Source organism: Sebastes umbrosus, chromosome 8 (assembly GCF_015220745.1).
Source record: "Sebastes umbrosus isolate fSebUmb1 chromosome 8, fSebUmb1.pri, whole genome shotgun sequence".
NCBI lineage: Eukaryota > Metazoa > Chordata > Actinopteri > Perciformes > Sebastidae > Sebastes > Sebastes umbrosus.
The window spans coordinates 226,997-250,900 of record NC_051276.1 but is presented as its reverse complement, the minus strand read 5'-3'; the positions used below and the strand labels follow the sequence as shown (position 1 = coordinate 250,900).

The following is a 23,904-nucleotide window of genomic DNA, read 5'->3' as shown; positions in this document are numbered from 1 at the left end:
ATAGCTAATTATTGTGTGGACCACCTGACCTTTGATAATCACTGTGCTGAGACAATGACAACAAACAAGGCTGTTTCAATGCTCTTTTATAACTATTGCCAGAAAAAATAAAGCAACACAGAACCAGACAGCATTTTTTTTTTTACAACTGATTATCATCGTAGTGTGCACTTAATACTGTAGCTTAGTCCCTTTAGACACACACTCACACACACACAAAAATACACACAACTTTATTCATTCAGCTTTAACTTTGCCAAGGGACCGTTTCACTGCATGTGGTGTGATCAGGACAACAAACACAACAAAAACTCAAATGTGTCATGGATTGTAAAAATAAAAGGCAACATGGAAACACAAAGACAAACTAAAGCAGGTTCAGTGGAATTCTCAGAGCATCTTCAAGTAAACACAAAGAAAAAGAAATGTAGTGTGTTGAAGTGGACCCAATAAAGGCAAAATGCACTGTTCACATTTGTTTTGCTCACACACATCTCAGGTCCCAAACCGTGGAACATCATGTGGAGGTGGAATGTGCTTCCTTTCACCAGCCGTCTGGTCTCTCCTCATGTTCATCAGTCACTCCACATATCAGCACACGCTGGACCTCCTAAAGTCCCAGGATCACTTAAGCTTGATCACCAACACATTCCACGTCCAGAATGGAGGATGCAGAGGCTTCAAACCTTTCTGTAGCTCTCAGACGTTCCTGACGAGAGCAGTAAAACATGTGGGCCGGCGGTGGAATCAAGCAGAACACTGATGATCTTCAGCATCATGGCATCACAAACCTCTACCAACAGACAGCCGATGCTTTCACATGTCATTAAACGACTCACTCGCACATTAAACACAAACGGTCATTGTTGCAGGCTCTTGTGCGATCTTTAAATCACTGAATGTCTAATGTAGCTGTACACATTGTGGTGATGTGGCTCGGCAGACGGCAGGATGAGTTTCTAAATAAAGACAAAATATTTCTGATGTTGTTATTGGTAGCAGCTGGCAGCTTCATCATCTGATCCCGATCAAAGCAGTGTGTAGTCCCCTTCACCAGACAAGGTCTATGGCCGTCAATCACTATTAGTGTTCCTCAATCAACAGGGACCTTGTTTAACAAACTATAACCACACTGCAACACGTGCCTGGCGAGCAAAGATTCCCGCGGTTTGAAATGTCACAGTTTCACTAGCAGACGCCTCGGCTAAACTGTTAAGGCAGGAAGTGCGGAATACAAAAAGCTTATCTCAGTGCAGCTACTTACTGTATGTGTAATCAATTCATATACACACACAAATAAAGCAATGACCTCACTACAATGATTGTAAACTATGCTAAATAAATACAGTGAAGTTGGTATGTTGAGGCACGATAAACACATAGCTGTCAGACAGCATTACATGGTACAGTAGCACTTTACTTGAAACCCTCTATCCAACATTCCTAAGCAGCACATTAACATTTAATGCATGCTTTAAAATTCACTATAATGTAGTTGTAAGCACAAAAAAGTGTTGCTTAACCACTATAAATCCTCCTGTGGACACCCATTAGTGGAGGCTGCTGTATTAACACATAATGAAAGCCAATATAGTGAAACAGTGGTAATAATAGAACATAGGACTTGATAGGAGAAGCTATAATTACTGATAAACACTATACATTAATAAACTGTCCTTACTGCTGCTTACAACTACATTATAGTGTGTTATAAAGCATTTATCAAATGTTTGTATACTGCTAATAAATACTAAAAGTGTTAAAGTGTTACGCACAACATTAATGTTGCCGACGGAAATCCCACACATGAAATGACATTGTGTGCTCCAGCGTATCTCTATTGTAACGTTAGTCCTACTAGGAATTTCAAAAACTACCTGTCTAACACGGAATCAGTATTTACACAAACAATAAGTCAATGGCACAATGAACTGTCCTATCACGTGTGCATGTTTTGTGCTAAAAATAATAGTTTTTGCAGCATTTTCTGATGTTATAGGAATAATTTGACAATTTGGGAAATACTTGTTTGCTTCCTTGACGAGTGTTAGATGAGAAAACTGATACCAGTCTCATTTCTGAAAGTGGTATCAATCTTCTCATCTGAGTCTCTGCCAGGAAGTGAATACGTGTATTTCCCAACAAGTTGAACTATTCCTTTAATGAGACTCTGCATTGGCCTACAGAAGTGTGTCTTTACCTGTGAATCTGTCTCTCTAGTTTCCCCAACAGGAAGTCCATGCTGAGAGACTCATTTTCTAACGCGGCCGTCAGGCCTTAAGGCTCTCTGATCTAAACTAAACTTAAATGTCAATCAAAACACATTTTTATCAAAAGACTACATACTACTCAGTCATATTTTGGTTCTGATGAAATGATGCTGTGCGCTGTATGTGCCTAATGAAAGAAGTCGAAGTGCAAGATGGAAAACACTCACTTTAGTGTTTAACTCCATCCACATCAACTGAACATTAGTCCACCTTAATGACTGTTTCAGTGAAAACACCTCATGTTGTCATGTCATGTGTTAGTGCTGCTGAACTAAATGTGTAGTAGTGTTGTAGAACATGGTACATTTCTGTCACTTCTGATCCGATGCTGATGTGTTAGCGGTCTGCAGCATCACTGTCCTGATCACCAACAAGTCACAAATCAACAATCAAAAGGCTCTGAAACACATTTGGCAACAACTCCTCACATCTTCAGCTTCACAACCTGTAGTGAAAAGACACTGTGCCTCTGTGGAGGACTGGTCCGTAGAGAGAGCTCACACAGGCACTTTATCCATTGAAAGAGAGGCATCTGTATGGACCTGTAACATCTGGAAGACTTGGTGCAAAAGGCTGCGTTTGTCTGAAGTCCTTTCTGAGGGAACTGTCAGGTCAGGTTGTCGTGGAAATTACACCATCACCGACTTTAGGTTTGTTATTCTGTAGAAGCTGATGTTCTCTACAAAATATTCACAACCAACAAAAGAAAAAAAAATTGGGACTATTTATGAAAATGAATCCTCTTGCAAAGTAGAACGCTGAAAGTCAGATTTGCAGGATCTCCCCTGGGAACCAGGTTGAACGGTGAAGGAATATTATTTGCCAATAAAAGCCAGGGAGAAGGCACTGAGACTTGGTTTCTGTTTCATGCTGCTTCTTCAGACATGAACCAAAGGCAAAGATGTGGTCAGTTCATACTTGGTTCACCACAGTTACTTCTCATGGCTCACTAGTGTAACAGTGGACATACAGGCAAGCCCTTGGACTACAACTCTACACAACGCGCCTTCTACGCTGCACTGGAAGGATGGAGTAGCAGTGTGTGAGTCCAGTGAGGTTCTGGTCTGCCTTTAGTGTTGCTAAATACTGAGGGCCAACATGCAGTGTGGGGGACGTGGGAGGGGGTATAACAGCTGCCCGTGGGGTTGAGAGGTTGCTGAGAGCTCAGGAGGGCTGGCGTGGCTCTGATTGTGCTGCAGGAGCAGGGTGGCTCAGGTGCTGGAGTCAGGTCTCAAAGTACTTGTATATGGCTGTGACATAAGTCATGACACTCTGCCAGTCCGGCCTCTCTGTGTGCACCATCTCATTTATGTCCTGGAATAGAGAAAGAAGAAACACTGCTAAACTGTAAGATCTCCACTAGAATATGAAATAAAGCTCTGTGGGTTGAAACAACGTCTAGCTGCACAGGTTGGGTTTGTAGTGACTGATGCAGCGGCAGTTGAGTGACTTTTATGAAAGAAGAACTATAGAAAACATAATGTAGTTCATCTCTAGTTGATGATTACAATGAGCAATGTCAGTGGTGTGTTTACAATGAATTTACACTATGAGTTAGGAAAGCATATTAGAAAAGAATGGAAATAATAAAAAAAGGGCAAAGACAGAAAAACGTTCATGTGTCTGTACACATTCCTCTGAGTATACATAATGTAAAGCTTACCAAAGTGCATTTGATGCCCACACTCTCTGCAGCCTGGAAAGCTAAGGTGAAGTTTCTCCTCTGAGAAAAGAAGAGAGTGTCAATGTCACACTCAGAGGAATACTACAACGGTAGAGTCATGATGGCTTCCGGGGAGCTCTACTTGCCTTCTCCTGGCTGGTGAGCTCCTGGTAGGGGATGTGAGCAGGCAGGTAGGTGTGGAGCACAGCGCAGAAGGCCAGGCCATCATTCCAGCTGCTGCTGAAGTTTGTGATATCAATGTTCTGAAAAACAAAGAGACGATCTACTTAAACTTTGATTTAACTCGACAGAACATTTACAGTCTGGGACAAAAATCAATGGAAAACCCATTAATCCAAGCTGAGAGTACTATTTGATCTCGGGTCATCAGCGGCACTCAGAGATAAAGAATCTTTCTTCTTATTCTGGGCAAAAAAAACATCATCAGCGTAATCACTCAAGCAGTAACGGCAGATCCACACAGACACCGATCAGGAAAGAGAATACATGACTACATTTGTTGATTTCTTTCTTCTGTCCTTACCACTAGCGGGCACCTGGTACTGTTCAAGTTTAGGAGCCCAGCTCGCTGCTACCTTTCACATGAATGTCACTGCCAGCCACGGTTTATTACAGCTTTCAACAATAACATGATCATCACAAGAAATTCAGTTGTCATGGAACTATTCTAAATGATAACCACGGCTTGATGACAGGCCTGGGATGAGTCAACAGTACTCATCCATAGCACATGTATCATGTTTTCCACCATCAACTGCCAATAGACCTTTGCAGAGGCTGTAAACCTGTGACTTCAGGTTATGTACCGTATGGAACTAGATGCTCAAGTCTCCTCGGTGTCACAACAGTAATGTGGATAGAGTCGCAGTGATTCAGAGAAAGCCCCCAATGTTTCTGTCAAGTAGGTAACTGGCAGGATGTGTGAAATGTTGCACACTTCCTGTAGAGGAGCCACGGTGTCATGGTAACCATAACCTACATCACATAAAAAGGGTAAACATCGTTTCAATATGGCAAGTGACTCTGGACACACCTTTTGATTGTCATGTTAGCCCACAGTCACTTCTAGGTCAATGCTTTGACGTTTATGGTCTCTGCACACGTTTAGAGAGGCGTTCTATCCATTAGAGTTCACTGTCTGAGTCCAAGAGACACACTGCAACCAACAACACCATCCCACCAGACTGAGGACAGAATACAGAGACACACTGCAACCAACAGCACCATCACATCAGACTGAGGACAGAATACAGAGACAGAGACACACTGCAACCAACAACACCATCACACTACACTGAGGACAGAATACAAAGACAGACACACTGCAACCAACAACACCATCACACTACACTGAGGACAGAATTCAAAGACAGACACACTGCAACCAACAACACCATCCCACCAGACTGAGGACAGAATACAGAGACACACTGCAACCAACAGCACCATCACACCAGACTGAGGACAGAATACAGAGACAGACACTCGGCAACCAACAACACCGTCACACCAGACTGAGGACAGAATACAGAGACACACTGCAACCAACAACACCATCACACCAGACTGAGGACAGAATACAAAGACAGAGACACACTGCAACCAACAACACCATCACACCAGACTGAGGACAGAATACAAAGACAGAGACACACTGCAATCAACAACACCATCACACCAGACTGAGGACAGAATACAAAGACAGAGACACACTGCAACCAACAACACCATCACACCAGACTGAGGACAGAATACAAAGACAGACACACTGCAACCAACAACACCATCACACTAGACTGAGGACAGAATACAAAGATAGAGACACACTGCAACCAACAGCACCATCACACCAGACTGAGGACAGAATACAAAGACAGACACACTGCAACCAACAGCACCATCCCACCAGACTGAGGACAGAATACAGAGACACACTGCAACCAACAACACCATCACACTAGACTGAGGACAGAATACAAAGATAGAGACACACTGCAACCAACAACACCATCCCACCAGACTGAGGACAGAATACAGAGACACACTGCAACCAACAGCACCATCACACTAGACTGAGGACAGAATACAAAGATAGAGACACACTGCAACCAACAACACCATCCCACCAGACTGAGGACAGAATACAGAGACACACTGCAACCAACAACACCATCCCACCAGACTGAGGACAGAATACAGAGACAGACACACTGCAACCAACAACACCATCACACTAGACTGAGGACAGAATACAAAGATAGAGACACACTGCAACCAACAGCACCATCACACCAGACTGAGGACAGAATACAAAGACAGACACACTGCAACCAACAGCACCATCCCACCAGACTGAGGACAGAATACAGAGACACACTGCAACCAACAACACCATCACACTAGACTGAGGACAGAATACAAAGATAGAGACACACTGCAACCAACAACACCATCCCACCAGACTGAGGACAGAATACAGAGACACACCGCAACCAACAGCACCATCACACTAGACTGAGGACAGAATACAAAGACAGAGACACACTGCAACCAACAACACCGTCACACTAGACTGAGGACAGAATACAAAGACAGAGACACACTGCAACCAACAACACCATCACACTAGACTGAGGACAGAATACAGAGACAGACACACTGCAACCAACAACACCATCACACTACACTGAGGACAGAATACAAAGACAGAGACACAATGCAACCAACAACACCATCACACTAGACTGAGGACAGAATACAGAGACACACTGCAACCAACAACACCATCACACCAGACTGAGGACAGAATACAAAGACAGAGACACACTGCAACCAACAACACCATCACACCAGACTGAGGACAGAATACAGAGACAGACACACACTGCAACCAACAACACCATCACACTACACTGAGGACAGAATACAAAGACAGAGACACAATGCAACCAACAACACCATCACACTAGACTGAGGACAGAATACAGAGACACACTGCAACCAACAACACCATCACACCAGACTGAGGACAGAATACAAAGACAGAGACACACTGCAACCAACAACACCATCACACCAGACTGAGGACAGAATACAAAGACAGAGACACACTGCAACCAACAACACCATCACACTACACTGAGGACAGAATACAAAGACAGACACACTGCAACCAACAACACCATCACACTAGACTGAGGACAGAATACAAAGATAGAGACACACTGCAACCAACAGCACCATCACACCAGACTGAGGACAGAATACAAAGACAGACACACTGCAACCAACAGCACCATCCCACCAGACTGAGGACAGAATACAGAGACACACTGCAACCAACAACACCATCACACTAGACTGAGGACAGAATACAAAGATAGAGACACACTGCAACCAACAACACCATCCCACCAGACTGAGGACAGAATACAGAGACACACTGCAACCAACAGCACCATCACACTAGACTGAGGACAGAATACAAAGATAGAGACACACTGCAACCAACAACACCATCCCACCAGACTGAGGACAGAATACAGAGACACACCGCAACCAACAGCACCATCACACTAGACTGAGGACAGAATACAAAGACAGAGACACACTGCAACCAACAACACCATCACACTAGACTGAGGACAGAATACAAAGCCAGAGACACACTGCAACCAACAACACCATCACACTAGACTGAGGACAGAATACAGAGACAGACACACTGCAACCAACAACACCATCACACTACACTGAGGACAGAATACAAAGACAGAGACACAATGCAACCAACAACACCATCACACTAGACTGAGGACAGAATACAAAGACAGAGACACACTGCAACCAACAACACCATCACACTACACTGAGGACAGAATACAGAGACAGAGACACACTGCAACCAACAACACCATCACACTAGACTGTGGACAGAATACAGAGACAGACACACTGCAACCAACAGCACCATCACACTAGACTGAGGACAGAATACAAAGACAGAGACACACTGCAACCAAAAACACCATCACACTACACTGAGGACAGAATACAGAGACAGAGACACACTGCAACCAACAGCACCATCACACTAGACTGAGGACAGAATACAAAGACAGAGACACACATTGACACACAACAGTCAGAGTTCTAATCCTGAAGATGTTCATGAAGTCAAACCTTGTTTTCATGCTACTTATGATCTGCATGTTTTCTGGAATAGCCCTTTAAAGTATTTACATTTTGTGTCTATATAGTTGGCTTTATTGTTAATGACGGAGTCCGCCATTAACAACATTAATAACATAACAACATCCGCCATGATGCAGCACACCATCCCTAACTGCATCTCATTGATATCAGCCTCAGCCTGGATTAAGTTACTGCTGATGCAAACACAACATTCCTACTGCAGACACTTGAAATGAAAAAGCATTCAGGGAGTAATGAAAGAAGAAGATGAAGAGTTACAGCAAGGTAACCACCTCCTCTTCCTCTTACTGTGCCTGCTGTTATGTGGAAAACAATCAGATGGAGCTGGCTGATGACATGATGGACAAAAGGCAGATTATTGACTGACTTCTTAATGAAATCAACATGAGTCTGTTTGGTTGCCTGGGAAACAGATACACCAGTTGCTCTTCTTCTTCTGTTGTATTCCTGAAGACTAAATGAGTGGTTGCTGCCTCTACAATTCTGGGAACTATAGTATTAAACTGTACCAGTAACCACAAGTGTCACCAAATCAACCAGGACTGAAGTGTTAAGGATTCTAGCTTTCCTGCTGCAGTGCACCACATGTCATCGTCACAGCTCAGGTCAGGTGGCTTCCTCGTGGACAGTTACAGACCGATACAGGGTTCAACATTCAGATTGTTCTCACTGTCCAGTCATAAGATGATTAGCCTCTTGACAATATGTGCTGGTCTAATAGCAACAATAATAACAATCAGCTTGAATTACTATAAAAGAAAACGTTGACCTGCTTTTCATATGTTGCATAATTCATTTATTTGAATTAAGCCCCAACACGGACACAAACATCCATTTCAGACATGTAGATGATAAAACTCCTAAACCAGTGGACTGACTGTTCCTGTAGCTCTCCACGGACTCTTCTCTTTAGTTGTCTTTACCTTTACAAAACATCAGCTCATCACGCCACAAAATACACATTTATATCCAGGAAACTCAATCTTACCATGAAGGAATGAAGGACCTTTTTCTTATTCATCATAACCTTCTTCAGTAGTCTTCAGACCCAACCACACTGACTCATCACCTGAGCTCCCTCTGGAGTCACAACAGGCTTTATACAACCATTTTCACATATGAAGTAGTACTCTCCGACCCCTGTAAACAGACCGTGATGTGGAGTTCCCCTTTAACTTTGTCTAGTATTCAGTGCCAGCTTCTTCCCAAGCCATTGGAGAAGAGTTAGACACTTGATCATGTGGGATCAGATCAGCTGGTACCTTCCAGTGACCTACCTGATAACCCTCAGTCTTCTTCTGGCACCACTTTAGCAAAGCATTTCTCTTGGAGCCTCCATACTCTCTGGCCAGTGCTGATAGCGGGTCCTTCCTCTCTTCTCTGGAACAGACACACACAGGACACTCATTTACTACGGCAGGAAGGCATGTTTGCTCAGTGAGCTAAAGCTGTCACGGGCTGTATGTTTTGTCTGGAGACCGATCAAAACTACAGTATGACGAGGAGGTGGTGTCACACAGGCAGCTGACAGATTCAAACCACTGACTTTAAACAGGTTGTGTGAGCACATCTGCTGGATTACTAACACAACCCGGCTATACCATATGAGAACAACATGCAGGTGAGTCAGTGGCCCAGAAGGTGGTACCTTAGACGGCTGCGTGCTGTGGGGGTGATGGAGGCGGTGGGAGAGGAGGAGGACAGGGAGAGCGGGGAGGAGGCAGCACTCATAGCCATCAGGGAGGTGGAGGAGGCGTCTGAAGCAGACATGTCCCTCTTTATCTCCTCACTGCTCCGGCGGGACACTGCTCAGGATGGGGGACACATTAGAAACTAGCGACTGACTTAGTTTAAAACAAGTTCATATAACTTAGCTAGCATCTCTAACCTGAGATTGTCTTGGTGGAGTCCATGTTGGAGACCCTCTGGAGAACAGACGGAGGCCGGCTGGCCGAGGTTCCCCTGAGAAGGTGATCAGCTGTGGATGCATCACAGGATTTACATCACATATATTAAGAGTCTTTCTATAAGGGACTTCCTCTGAAATCAGATAACAGGGTCAGTCAAAAGCCACATTCCAGCCCCTATGAGCGCACGAGGCTGCCTCGCTCAGCAAGAAAACAATAAATCAAAGAAAAATAAACGGAACATTGGGAGCTACAGCCGAGTCTGCACGTTCACATAAAACACTTGAAGTCATTACTGGTGAGAACCAACTGTACGTGGTGGTTCATCATCCCCCTCTTATCATCCACTCTAATGTTTTGATGAACTCAAACATGAAGTCAACATACAGTAAACCTGATAACTCCCAACTCCAGGCCTCTGTGGACAAACAGTCATGTTGTTTCTCATGAGAGAGGGGGGGCCGGTTCCTGGTAATCACTAGTTTACTGTGACAGAGGTGTAGTGGACGACAAAGTCACTGTGTGACCCATCATTCTGCCCTTTTACAAACTCATACCTCCATTTGTGAGAGTACGAGTTGTGAAATCCTTGTTATCCAGCGCATGGAGTGTCTTTAAAAGCCTCACCTGGCATGGTGATGTCTGTGTAGCTGGGCCTCTTATCACTCAGGGAGGAGAGCGGCTTGGCTGCTGACATGGAGCCACTGATGGAGTGTCTCTAAAATAAGCACAAACAATAAAAGCTTCCTGTGTTACAGAGTTCACAAGAAGAATAAAGGCTACAGCATAGAAAAGAAACTCTTCTAAACAGCAAAACAAGTTGTCGCTGTCCAAAGGAAAACAAGTAGCTCCAGATTTGGTGATTTTGCAGTTTTCAGAAGAGCTGCAGCATTAAGTAATAATTGTTATTGTTAATAATTGTTGTTAATAATTAAAGTGTTCCTTTAATCCCCTGCATCTTCAACTAAAAGAATTAAGCAAACATTGGAACACATCTCTTTTCCTTGCACATTAAAAACAGCCAGACAGGACAGGAACAAACTGGAAATGATGAGTGTTTTGATTTATTATGGTTAGTTATAACAGTGTTCATTGTACCATCTTATTCAATACTAATTCACATGAGCATGAGGCATTTCCCCAGTCTAACTTCTCTATAGACTCTCACCACATTATCCAATCAACTATCAACTCTACTCCTTTATTTCTTTACTTGTGCTAATAATTATATGCATCAAGCCAGATTTGATGATTTCTATTTTTATATTACTATATGCATGTCTTTTAAAATCGTGTTGCTTGTTGATACTAACTTTTCAATGTCTGTCCTCATCAATTGTCTTACGTGGTTTTTAATGCTGTCCAGTGAAGCCAGAGACCACCCAGTCCCTAACTAACCAAGAAAACATGTGAAATGGTAAAGTAACACCATAGCAAGCCTTTCCTCCTGTACCTGGATATATTATTATTATTATTATTATTATTATTATTATTATTATATATATATATATATATATATATATATTCACCTGGATGGGTGAAACAGCAGCTGCTGGGGGAGTCTTCATGGGACTGGGGCTGAGGGGGGTGCGTGGTAGCGGAGCGGCCGAGGCTGTTGGAGTCACAGAGGCGCTACCATTGGAAGGTGGACCTGAGTTAAGAGTGAAAAGGAACCAATACGTACAGCTCAGTTTAGACCAAATACACTCCTGATGAGAAACATTATTATTAAAACCAGCAGCAACATGGTGGAGCATATTGGGATTGTGTGGTACCTTGTGAGGCACTATCGAAGCTCTTGATGAGTGTTTTTACGGTGGGCGAGGGCTCTGAGGAGGTGGAGGATCGCCGGCTCAGACCCATCCCCTGTCTGAGAGCAGCCAGGTCCCTCTCCACTGCATTCATGTAGTTATACACTCTGCCTCTCTCCTCGTCCTGCCTGCCAAACATACAGTACACCACTCAGTATGTACACTCACAGCTCCTATGCTGTCTCCACAACGGTTCTCATTCGGGGTTAATATCCTGTTGTAGGAACAATTATGGTGAAATTGTAATTGAAAATAACTAATTTTTTCTGTAAAGGCGTTTATTTAACTGTGGGATTCATCCAAGATAAATTAATCTAAAGCCAGCTACCGACCACCCAGAATCCTAATCAAATAAGCAAAGTTAAATCTTCCCTCCTTTGGTTCACAAACACAAGACAGATGATGTCAGCGTGACCACTGGAGCTCTTCCTAACGTCTCTCTGGAGCTCTTCCTAACATCTCTCTGTGGTGCTTCCTAACGTCTCTCTGTGGCGCTTCCTAACGTCTCTCTGGAGCTCTTCCTAACGTCTCTCTGGAGCTCTTCCTAACGTCTCTACGGAGCTCTTCCTAACGTCTCTCTGGAGCTCTTCCTAACGTCTCTCTGGAGCTCTTCCTAACGTCTCTACGGAGCTCTTCCTAACGTCTCTCTGGAGCTCTTCCTAACGTCTCTACAGAGCTCTTCCTAATGTCTCTACAGAGCTTTTCCTACCGTCTCTCTGGAGCTCTTCCTAACGTCTCTCTGTGGCGCTTCCTAACGTCTCTCTGGAGCTCTTCCTAACGTCTCCCTGGAACTCTTCCTAACGTCTCTCTGGAGCTCTTCCTAACGTCGCTCTGTAGCTCTTCCTAACGTCTCTCTGTTGCTCTTCCTAACGTCTCCTTGTGGCTCTTACTTGCGACTCTTGACCTCGTCCAGCTCCTTGCACAGCTTCTCGTTCTTCTCCTGGGTTTCCAGCAGCCGCCGCCGCAGGTCTCCAATCTCCTCCTGTGCTTCGGACTTGATGTCATTAGCAATGACGACAGCTGTCTGTAGATCAGCCTGGAACTGACGCCACTCCATCGACTCCTCCTGCACACGCACAGTGAGACAGCAGCAGACAGTGAAACATTATTTATTAAAGCAGTATTAATCATTTTTGGCCACTTGGGGGCAACAAGACGTAACATCATATTATCACCTTATAAATCTGATAGAAAACCTCCCAAACATCACTTATCTACACACCCAGCAGACACAGAGAAACATAAGCATTCATTTAGAGTTTACAGTTTTAGTGTTTCATTGGTCTCCACCAACTCCTGAGAAACATATTTGGCTTAAATGCTCCACTATGTTCACCTGCTAGTCGCCAACTCTGTCTGCCTGCTTTGAAAACACCTGCCCGCAGGGTCTGGAGACGGGTCGATGACAGCGGAGAAAGTGAACCAGTGAATGGTTGCAATCATATCTCTCCAACAGAAAACAGTTCATCACCACCAGTGACTCCAGCTCCTCTCCAGCCCCAATCAACCAAGGTGTGCCTCAAGGCTCTGTGCTTGGACCCCTCCTCTTCACCATCTACATGCTCTCCCTCGGTCAGATTATCCGCCACCATGGTCTCAGTTTCCACTCCTATGCTGACGACACACACAGCGCTACCTCAGCACCAAGCCATCCACTCGATTTTCATCACTAAATTTTCCAACATTTTGAATTTTTGGAAAAACACATTTTTGACATCTCCTCCTAAACTCTACGTCCGATTGCTACCAAACTTTCTGTGGCTCATTATTGGACCAAGCTTATCCAAAGTTATCAAAAGCTTGTTGATATGTCATTGCGTGTTGAAGATATTAACCAATGAACTTTAAATGGCCGTGGCTTGGCATATCAATAGACCTCATTCTACAACTGTTGGGCCCATTCTCTCAAATGCAGGATATGTTCATAGGAGTACCTGAAACATCCCCTGAAAGTTTAATTCAAATCGACCACTAGGGGGCGCTACAAGTCAGACTAAACTTCATAAATTGTTTGTCCAATCAATACCAAACTCACAGGATGATTTATAACAATTTTGAACCATGTGTGTAAAAATATTTACAAATTACTCCATAGGGGGAACCACCAGTTCCAAAGATTTGCATGGGCCTGGTGCAAATTTCACCACAAATCAATGGGAGTTCTTCCCAGCATCACCAAACTTTATGGATATTTTTTATTAACCTGTTGAAACGTCCCCAAAATGCCAAGAAATATGACTGGCGGGACTTAGAGCGTACAAGTACAGAAAGGCTGCATACATTGTAATGATGAAACAAGGGAGTGATTGGTCTCACTCCTTCTTTATACAGAATTAAATTAAATTCTGCTTTGTGAAGCCCAAAACCCGATCACTGCTGCTCGCGGCTTTGATTTTAGCAATTCAGCTGCTTCCCTCTGTTGAACGAAAAAAGCTTGAACCCGCGAACTGCCACTTGCGGCTGTAATTCTGTGTGAGTTTGTCACATAAAATCACTTGATCCATTTTGATTAGTGCAGCTTTAAAATAAAATTGTTTACGTTAGATGATATATCACTGAGATTAGGGCTGAACAATTTCCCAAAAATATCTAATTGCGATTATTTTGACTGACATTGCAATTGTGATATGATTTGCGATATTGGAGGTAATTATCAGTTTTACATCATTATTCTCATTTTCACTGAAAAACATGTTAAAGTGATTGTGGTGTGATTTTTGAGGGGAAAGATGTTTTCTTAAGTCTGTAGAATATGATGAGTAGGCCAGGACGTCTCTGCAGCAAAACAATATTTCATTTAAAATGGTATTTTGACACACATTTCACCTTTAACAAATATTGTGCCTCCTGCAATTTGAAAGTTGCAGGAGGCTGTACTGCGATTTCAATAAAATTTGGATTAATTGTGCAGCCCTAATTGAGATATAAACTACACTGTCCTCCTGTGAAACCAATGCAAATACTTCTTTGCAGTGATTTGAATCGGTGTGCACATACAGTGCATCCGGAAAGTATTCACAGCGCTTTACTTTTACCACATTTTGTTATGTTACAGCCTTATTCCAAAATGGATTCAATTAATTTTTTCCTCAAAATTCTACACACAATACCCTATAATGACAAAGTGAAAAAAGTTTGTTTAAAATTTTTGCAAATTTATTAAAAAGAACGAAAATGTAACATGTACGTAAGTATTCACAGCCTTTGCTCAATACTTTGTTGAAGCACCTTTGGCAGCAATTACAGCCTCAAGTCTTTTTGAGTATGATGCTACAAGCTTGGCACACCTATTTTTGGGCAGTTTCTCCCATTCTTCTTTCTTTGGTTGGATGGGGAGCGTCGGTGCACAGCCATTTTCAGATCTCTCCAGAGATGTTCAATCAGGTTCAAGTCTGGGCTCTGGCTGGGCCACTCAAGGACATTCACAGAGTTGTCCCGAAGCCACTCCTTTGTTATCCTGGCTGTGTGCTTAGGGTCATTGTCCTGTTGGAAGATGAACCTTCGGCCCAGTCTGAGGTCCAGAGCGCTCTGGAGCAGGTTTTCATCAAGGATGTCTCTGTACATTGCTGCATTCATCTTTCCCTCGATCCTGACTAGTCTCCCAGTTCCTGCCGCTAAAAAACATCCCCACAGCATGACGCTGCCACCTCCATGCTTTACTGTAGGGATGGTATTGGCCAGGTGATGAGCGGTGCCTGGTTTCCTCCAGACATGACGCTTGGCATTCAGGCCAAAGAGTTCAATCTTTGTTTCATCAGACCAGAGAATTTTGTTTCTCATGGTCTGAGAGTCCTTCAGGTGACTTTTGGCAAACTCCAGGCAGGCTGTCATGTGCCTTTTACTGAGGAGTGGCTTCCGTCTGGCCACTCTACCATACAGGCCTGATTGGTGGAGTGCTGCAGAGATGGTTGTTCTTCTGGAAGGTTCTCCTCTCTTCACAGAGCAACGCTGGAGCTCTGTCAGAGTGACCATCGGGTTCTTAGTCACCTCCCTGACTGAGGCCCTTCTTCCCCGATCGCTCAGTTTGGCCGGGCGGCCAGCTCTAGGAAGAGTCCTGGTGGTTCCAAACTTCTTCCATTTATGGATGATGGAGGCCACTGTGCTCTTGTGGACCTTCAATGCTGCAGACATTTTTCTGTACCCTTCCCCAGATCTGTGCCTTGATACAATCCTGTCTCGGAGGTCTACAGACAATTCCTTGGACTTCATGGCTTGGTTTGTGCTCTGACATGCACTGTCAACTGTGGAACCTTATATAGACAGGTGTGTGCCTTTCCAAATCATGTCCAATCAACTGAATTTACCAAAGGTGGACTCCAATCAAGTTATAGAAACATCTCAAAGATAATCACTGGAAACAGGATGCACCTGAGCTCAATTTTGAGTGTCATGGCAAAGGCTGTGAATACTTATGTACATGTGATTTTTTCGTTTTTTATTTTTAATAAATTTGCAAAAATGTCAAAAAAACTTTTTTCACGTTATCATTATGGGGTATTGTGTGTAGAATTTTGAGGAAAAAATGAATTTAATCCATTTTGGAATAAGACTGTAACATAACAAAATGTGGAAAAAGTGAAGCGCTGTGAATACTTTCCGGATGCACTGTACATGTACTATTAGCTAAGTACTGGCCTAAAATTGCTGCATTTTATTTTTAGTTTACGGTCTTCCTTTGTCCTAGTGTACTAAAAGCAATCTAAAACAAAGAGCTTTATGCAACATTATTTGACCTCAGTCTGCCCTGGTCAACATTCTTACCCTCAGTCTGCCCTGGTCAACATTCTTACCCTCAGTCTGTCCTGGTCAACACTCTTACCCTCAGTCTGCCCTGGTCAACACTCTTACCCTCAGTCTGTCCTGGTCAACACTCTTACCCTCAGTCTGTCCTGGTCAACACTATTACCCTCAGTCTGTCCTGGTAAACATTCTTACCCTCAGTCTGTCCTGGTCAACACTCTTACCCTCAGTCTGTCCTGGTCAACACTATTACCCTCAGTCTGTCCTGGTCAACATTCTTACCCTCAGTCTGTCCTGGTCAACATTCTTACCCTCAGTCTGTCCTGTTCAACACTCTTACCCTCAGTCTGTCCTGGTCAACATTCTTACCCTCAGTCTGTCCTGGTAAACATTCTTACCCTCAGTCTGTCCTGGTCAACACTCTGGTCAACACTCTTACCATCAGTCTGTCCTGGTCAACACTCTTACCCTCAGTTTGCGATGAAGAATCTTAATCTCTCTCTCCATGTCGTGCTTATGGTCCTGCAGCTTCTTCACGGAGTCTGAAATAGGAAGTATATCGATGTTGGTCCAACTTAATAACACACATATTTACTACTGTTGGCCTGAAGATTCACAGTTAGAGGAAGTCTGATGAACACTTGATGTCAGGATGTTGGTTTTGGTTTCACACAGCAGGATCTCTGAATGATCACTGGCTGCCTGTTGAAGTAAACATGAGGGTATTTAAACCTACTAGCCAGTCAAAGTCTGACCATTGCAACCAGTTTACACTGTTCCGTGTGTCCACACAACTTACTCTCCAGGTCTGTGATGATGAGGTTGTCGTGGAGTTTAAGAGCTCGGTGCTGCTCCACCTCATCCTCCAGCTCAAAGATGGTTTCCTTCATGTCTGCGATTTCACTGTCTTTCTCCTGCAGCTCCACGCGCTGCTTCTCCAGGACGCGCTCCTGCTCGGCCATCTGCTGCTGCACGTGCTCCTGGAAGTCTCTGTATTCCCTGTCCAGCTGCACACACGGGAAGAGGGCCATCCTTTATATCATTAACAAGCCATGAAGTCATTGGCTGACGAATGAGCAACAAAGCTCCAGCAGTGTCATACAGTAATTCATAGAGATGTACTGTGTACAGTGAGTGTGTGTTAAGTACACAGTTATCCTTTGCCTAGTGTTACATTAGTGAGGTACTAACAAGGTAGACTCTGGAAACCTGACTGCTGAATTTGTGACATGTTCAAGGTCAAATCTGGCTCTGCTCTATAGACAATAAAACAGGAACTCATTTTGACCTGAAAACTCTTATCAGAGTTAAAGTTTCATTTAAGTCAAACACATCAGTTTAGCATCTTATGGCTTCAGGACATTGATGCCCCACACACACTGTCTCTGTAATAGCCTCCGATTTTACATCTAAAATCTCTTTGACCTTTTAACTAACCTTACTGAAAGCCTCCTGCAGCCGAGTGAGTTCACTGTGGGCTTGTTCCAGCTCCTCCTGCAACTTTGCCGCCTTGGCCTCCGCCTCTTCTTTCCCCAGACGAACTCCTTCCAGCAGTTGGCAGATGTCATTTTTGTCCCCTGCGGTGTGAAGAGAGTACAGCTCGGCAACCCTCTGCCTCTCCTGGTCCAGCTGGGCTCTGCAGCGGCTCAGCTCCGCCTGGTCATTGCTCACTGCTGCCTTGTACTCTTCAAGTGCGGCCCCCATGGCAGCTCGACCCTGTCTCTCTGACTCCATGATGCGCTCCATCTGGTGGTTCCTCTCTTTCAACGCTCCGATCATCTCTTGGGCCTCAGCGTTGTCCTGTTCAGCCATCTTCAGAGTGTTAGACAGGTGTTGTTGAACCCCCAGCAGCTGTTCTCTCTCAAAGCGGGCATTGTCTGCCAGGTCTCCGTAGCGCTGCTCCAGCTCCATGTAGCGGCCACTCTTGATGTCCTCCTCTAGTCCGTACGATATATGATGGTCATCCAGCAGAGAACGCAGGTACTCGATCTGTCGACCGTACAGCTCCAGCTTGTCACTCTGCTGGCACAGGGAGTCCATGAGGATCACCTTCTCTTCACCTAGCCGCTCGTTCTCTCCGTTCAGCTCCTGGGTTATCTGCTGCAGGTCAGCCAGCTCCTGTAATGTTGCCTGGAGCTCCTCAGCAGTGCTGTGCTGGTTCTCCTCCATCTGGTGGATGCGCTCTGTCAGACAGGCCACTGACACCTCGCTGGCATTGTCACTGCTGCCCCTCCGTGAGCGCGCCCTGCTCGGCGCGCACTCCGATTCAGATGATGAGGAAGCTCCAGAGGGGGCGTCCAGAGCATCATCACTGGAGGTGACGGCCTGGTAGACCTCGCTAGATTCACTGTCGAGGTTGTCTGCTGAGCCTCCATGCTGGTGTCCTGTGAGCAGATCCTCCAGGGAGCCGGGAGCGGAGCCTTCCACTGAGGAGGTCAGTGTCCCGGTTCCTCCCCCATCACTCTGCCCGCTGCCTACTGCCAGGTCCGGGCTCAGGGAGGCGTAGTTGAACAGCTTGTCAGAGGCATCCAGCCTCTGCTCCAGAGAGAAGCCCAGCGCATTGAGTCGGTCTTTTAGCATTCGATTCTCACTCTTTAGCAGGTTGAGCTCCTCTCTGATGGCCTGGTTCTGCTCTTGTAAGAGAATCAGAGTGGACTCCACATCAGCTGCTGTGATGGCTGAGACCTGGGGCTTTTCCTCCTCCTCCTCCTCCTCTTCCTCCTCCTCGCCAGCTTCTTCCTGCTGCGCTGCTTCCTTCTCTCCCAAGCCAAGCTGGGCCCTCATGTCCCTCAGCTCACTGCGAAGGTGGAGGATCTCCACATCTTTGCTTTTAGCCAAACCCAACAGGTCTTTCACTTTGGTCTCCAGAGCTACCTTATCACTGATCTGGCCGTCTGATTTAGACTTGCTCATACGGCCATCAGACTCTGCCAGGATCTGGTTGCGAGAGCGCTTCCCTGAGGCTACATCCCCCACTACACTCCCTGATACCAACTGCTTCTTATTGGCTGAGGTCCTGGATGTTCGGAGACGATCTCGTGATGAATTTGGCTCCTTGGAAATCGAAGATGTCGTACGCTTGGATGAAGTACCTGATAAGAGAGAAAAAAGCAATCTAAATTTTCAATGAAATAAATTACTAAAGATAAAATATATATGTAGGCATGGAAAATTACCCAATGCCGTCTTTGGCTTGCTGTCGAGGTTGCTGCCACTAGTCCCTACGGAGGCAGTCCTCTTGGTCTTGTTGACTGCATTACTTGATGCAGGATTCCCTCCGGCCATAGCTGCTAAAAGATCATCATTGCTTTTCACCTGAAAGCACAAAAAAACTAATTCACTTACAAACAAGTCAATCAAATCGAATTCAAAGCGTCATTTAGACCATGCCGTGATGAGTCTCACCTTAGACAGAGGTGCAGTGGTGCTAGTCTTGGCTGCAGGCTTTCCAGTCCCAGCGGTAGCCGTGGCCTCGGCCTTCCCACGATCTCCGCTCACCTTACTCACCGCTGGCCGGACCGACTTCTTCATACTGAGTGCTCTGATGCCGATACATTTACAGCTCAATCTGTGCACGGAGGAGGGCAGGGGAAAGGTAATGTATGTCAGAGGTATACGTAAGACAGCTCCAGTTTTCCATGGAAGTGTAATTCTTTCCACAGAGGCTATTATTCCCTTAACACTAGAAAACACTTAGACCACATTGAATAGCGGAGCACACGTAGAAAGCGTGTTTCTGTCTCTAGTTTATTCTACATAGTTGGTGTTTGGGAGGTAGTGGATGATATTGCTTATTCTCCCCACCCCTACAATAATTACTTCATGTAGATCTTACAGTTTACTTACTTGCTATTTAAATAATTTGTCTTATATATATATATATATACCCCATAACTTATTATATTTTTAACTGTGCAATACTGACTTAACAATGCACTAATTTGGTGCAGTAATTCAGCTGTGCAGTAATCTGGTTTACTCCGGCATTGACACTGCATTTATTTATGCAGAACATTTAAACTAATATTCTTATTTTACACTATTCTTGCATTCTTATAAATGCATGCATTTATATTATTTGCATAGGTCCTATTTTTCAGCATTATTATTTGCACTGTTGTGCAAAGAAGGAGCTTCATCCAGCTGTGAGTGTGACTACAAACAGAGTTCACTCCACCATGGAGAAGGAGGGTGGAGGGGCCGGATTGGAATGGGGCCTATGGTAGACACTGAAATAGAGGCTTTAAGCCCACTAGATGGCTCTCGTGTACTAGCTGCAACATGATACGGGTTTAATCGGTGAGGGTGGTTGCTGCTGTCCAACACTCTACTCCTTAGTTAGCACTGACACACACTGGCAAGGCACTAGAATAATCAGCAGAGCCAAAAAAGGAAAAGTAAATTCCTCCACAGAAGTGAAAGCTTAAACAGACACAGTCACATTTTGTGAGTCTGTTAGTCTGTTACTGGGCAACCAGTCAGATGCACTGAATATCATCTCGCCCTGCCAAGAAATCATTTAGTGTCCGTGCGAGATGTGCTCATACCAGTTCACAATCACTGTTGCTCTATTTAAACAACCTAACAACCAAGAAAAGATTCCTAAGAACAATTTAATGGGGGCACATTGTTGAGCATAATATGGTGAGCTGCATTGTTGTAAGGAGTCTCTTGAATTAATAACAGGTGATACAAAAATATTCTCTCAAACTATTTCAAATGAAGCCCCTATAAGTATGTTGGAGTTATCTGTTGCATATGATTTGCCATTAAACAGAGTTCATTTGGCAGTGAACATGGTGCTGAAACCAAATACCAAAAGCTCCTATAAAACACAGGAGGCTTCAGCACCATTCAGTACCGTTCACATGTTGCATCCAGGTCTGAAGAGAACCTGACCTGATGCCACGATGGCAAGAACAGTGATTTGAGACACAGCTGGAGACAAAGAGGAAGTACTTATGCACAGATGTGGATGTCCTGGAGCTCTTTTGCACTAAGGCTCTTGAGAGGATTAAAAAGTGAGCTGAAGTTATTTGTTGTACATCGGTAACCCAACTACAATCTATCTCTGAGTCGGTTGTTTTCCTGAGCACAAGTGTGTTGTTTGGATATGGAAATAGAAATAATCAAATATCAGCAGGAAACCACTGTGAGAAGCTGAACAATGTATTATAGCAGAGCACAACTGTTTAGACAATTCACAGACTGAAACCTTTCCTTGAATCGGAACTAAATAAATACACACTATAAAGAGAACTCAATATTTAGGATGTAGATCGAGCGGGAGCAGGAAGAGATCTGCACATGATAGCTTACATCTGAGCCACATATTGTCAACCCCTCTATTCTCTTCCCTGAATCTTCCAGAGAATCCAAAAGAACTTGCTACTGCCCTTTATTCAAAAACTAAGACTTTTCTAATAGATTTCAGCTGTGTTTCCTTGGTTCAGCTGTTCCTTTAAATCTGTCATCCTGTACCAAATATTCCACTTTGAGTCCTCAAAGTTATTCTTTTTTTTTCTGCTGAGACAATATTTATTTGGCTTATTATTTCTGTCAGGTTAACGTTGGCCTCTAGTTACCTAATTCATATGACCAAACCACCTCTGTGGTAGATAGGTATGAGAGGTAGATCTGATTCACTGAAACAGACTCATGGTTATGATACAAACTCAACTTTCTGAGTAGACTTTGTAGCATATTGTCTTTACGTCTGCAACCTCTTTGACCGTTCATGGTTAGAATATTAATATGAATTATTAATGAATAATATTAAGTTTATAGCATGCATCTTTCCGCAGCAGTCAGTGTCTGTTGGTGGGTTAACATCCCCACAGGCCTCCCCTTATTGAAAACTGTGATGTTATGACATACCTGTGTTTTCTCATATCTGGACAGTTGTCACTACATGTTACCCAGACCTAAACTGTAAAAACTGTATTTGGGTTAATTAATATTTAATTCATATATAATAGTAGCTTATACATAATAAAAAAAGACTTTGTGTAGTTTGGAATCACATTGAGCTGAATTGAACAAATTAGAATGATTTATTAATTGCATTTTACTTAGTTTTGTTTGAATAAAATTAGCGGTGAATCACTGAGTAGAATTTAATTGTATTTTATCGGTTACATTAAAGATGCAGAAAATGAATACATTTGACTCATTGGGATGTCTTTAGTTTTACTACTTTACTACACTTCCACCCAATGGCATCTGGCGCCACATGGACCTCCAGCATTGTCTGCCGCACATTGAGGGACCGCCATTTTACCGTTTTCACAAAGTTAAGACCCGTTTAACTGTTGATAGTTATTAACCAACAATTTATTGCTAAGTTGCTGTAGCAGGTTAACATTGTTTTACGTTACTGCAAGTTACCAAAAATGCCAACTTGACTGCACTGTGAGTCAAAAACCAACTAGCTAATGTTAACTTTAGCTAGGCCTGTAGTCACAGTCAGTCTGCCTTATCTTTGATTCAACTAAAGGCATTAAGGACTGAACAACAGACTGACTCAGTGTCACAATGTCATGTGACTTTCCCAGGTGTAACGTTATACCATAATACCAGCTAATCTACTTTTACCAATTCTCATGGGAGCTTCCAGCCATCCCCCCACATTAACAAGCTAGCTAACGCCAGCAAGTAGCCAGACCCCAGACCTGTTGATGCACAGCAATTATCCAGACCCCAGACCTGTTAATGCACAGCAAGTAGCCAGACCCCAGACCTGTTAATGTACTATTAGGAACCAACCTTCCTGCTCTCAGAGGTGATTCATTATAGGAGACATGTGATATTACTACATCTCGTTTTCTCAAGTAAACTGTTAAAAGCAGTTAAAAACTTTTCAGCTTTTGTAGCCTAAATATGAGTAGTTTTATCAGGGTTGTCTCATTACATTTTTAAAGTGCGTTATTTCCTCTTTCTCTCTCTCTCAGGTCGTTATTGTGTTTAGTGCATGTTCTGGCTGCTGTTAATCACTAATTCACAGAGCCTCGCAGTTTAATGTCTCTGTTCACAGTGCTATGAGGCCTCAGCAGGATTCAGATGGTAGGACCGAACCGACCCTTCTTACTGTTACTCTGTTGTAGTAACGTTACTTTCAAACAGTGTTTGCAGCTCATGCGGACAGATTACACCGGGCCTCGTTAGTGAATGTGGGTTTGAGGTCAGTAAACTAGTTACGGCTGGGACAGACTGAGGATGTGAGCTGTGCGTGGCGGAACCTGTTGGTTTTTATTTCTGCGTCCACGTTAACAGGTTAG

The 23,904-nt window shown here is 43.9% G+C and overlaps 1 protein-coding gene across 1 annotated transcript in view; it reads right to left on the bottom strand.

Moving 5' to 3' along the window:
- Nucleotides 1-69: 69 nt before the first annotated feature.
- specc1la (sperm antigen with calponin homology and coiled-coil domains 1-like a) overlaps nucleotides 70-23,904 on the bottom strand; it is a 38,368-nt gene continuing 14,533 nt past the window's right edge. The window contains exons 2-16 of the mRNA XM_037777836.1: nucleotides 20,033-20,195; nucleotides 19,804-19,942; nucleotides 18,065-19,719; nucleotides 17,427-17,634; nucleotides 17,096-17,169; nucleotides 12,778-12,953; nucleotides 11,852-12,015; nucleotides 11,606-11,727; nucleotides 10,704-10,794; nucleotides 10,058-10,147; nucleotides 9,818-9,974; nucleotides 9,447-9,549; nucleotides 4,080-4,196; nucleotides 3,934-3,993; nucleotides 70-3,584 (exon numbers count right to left, since the gene is read on the bottom strand). Of these exons, the coding sequence (XP_037633764.1) occupies nucleotides 3,495-3,584; nucleotides 3,934-3,993; nucleotides 4,080-4,196; nucleotides 9,447-9,549; nucleotides 9,818-9,974; nucleotides 10,058-10,147; nucleotides 10,704-10,794; nucleotides 11,606-11,727; nucleotides 11,852-12,015; nucleotides 12,778-12,953; nucleotides 17,096-17,169; nucleotides 17,427-17,634; nucleotides 18,065-19,719; nucleotides 19,804-19,942; nucleotides 20,033-20,158 (3,372 nt within the window). The 5' untranslated portion in view covers nucleotides 20,159-20,195 and the 3' untranslated portion in view covers nucleotides 70-3,494. The remainder of the gene's footprint in view (nucleotides 3,585-3,933; nucleotides 3,994-4,079; nucleotides 4,197-9,446; nucleotides 9,550-9,817; nucleotides 9,975-10,057; nucleotides 10,148-10,703; nucleotides 10,795-11,605; nucleotides 11,728-11,851; nucleotides 12,016-12,777; nucleotides 12,954-17,095; nucleotides 17,170-17,426; nucleotides 17,635-18,064; nucleotides 19,720-19,803; nucleotides 19,943-20,032; nucleotides 20,196-23,904) is intronic.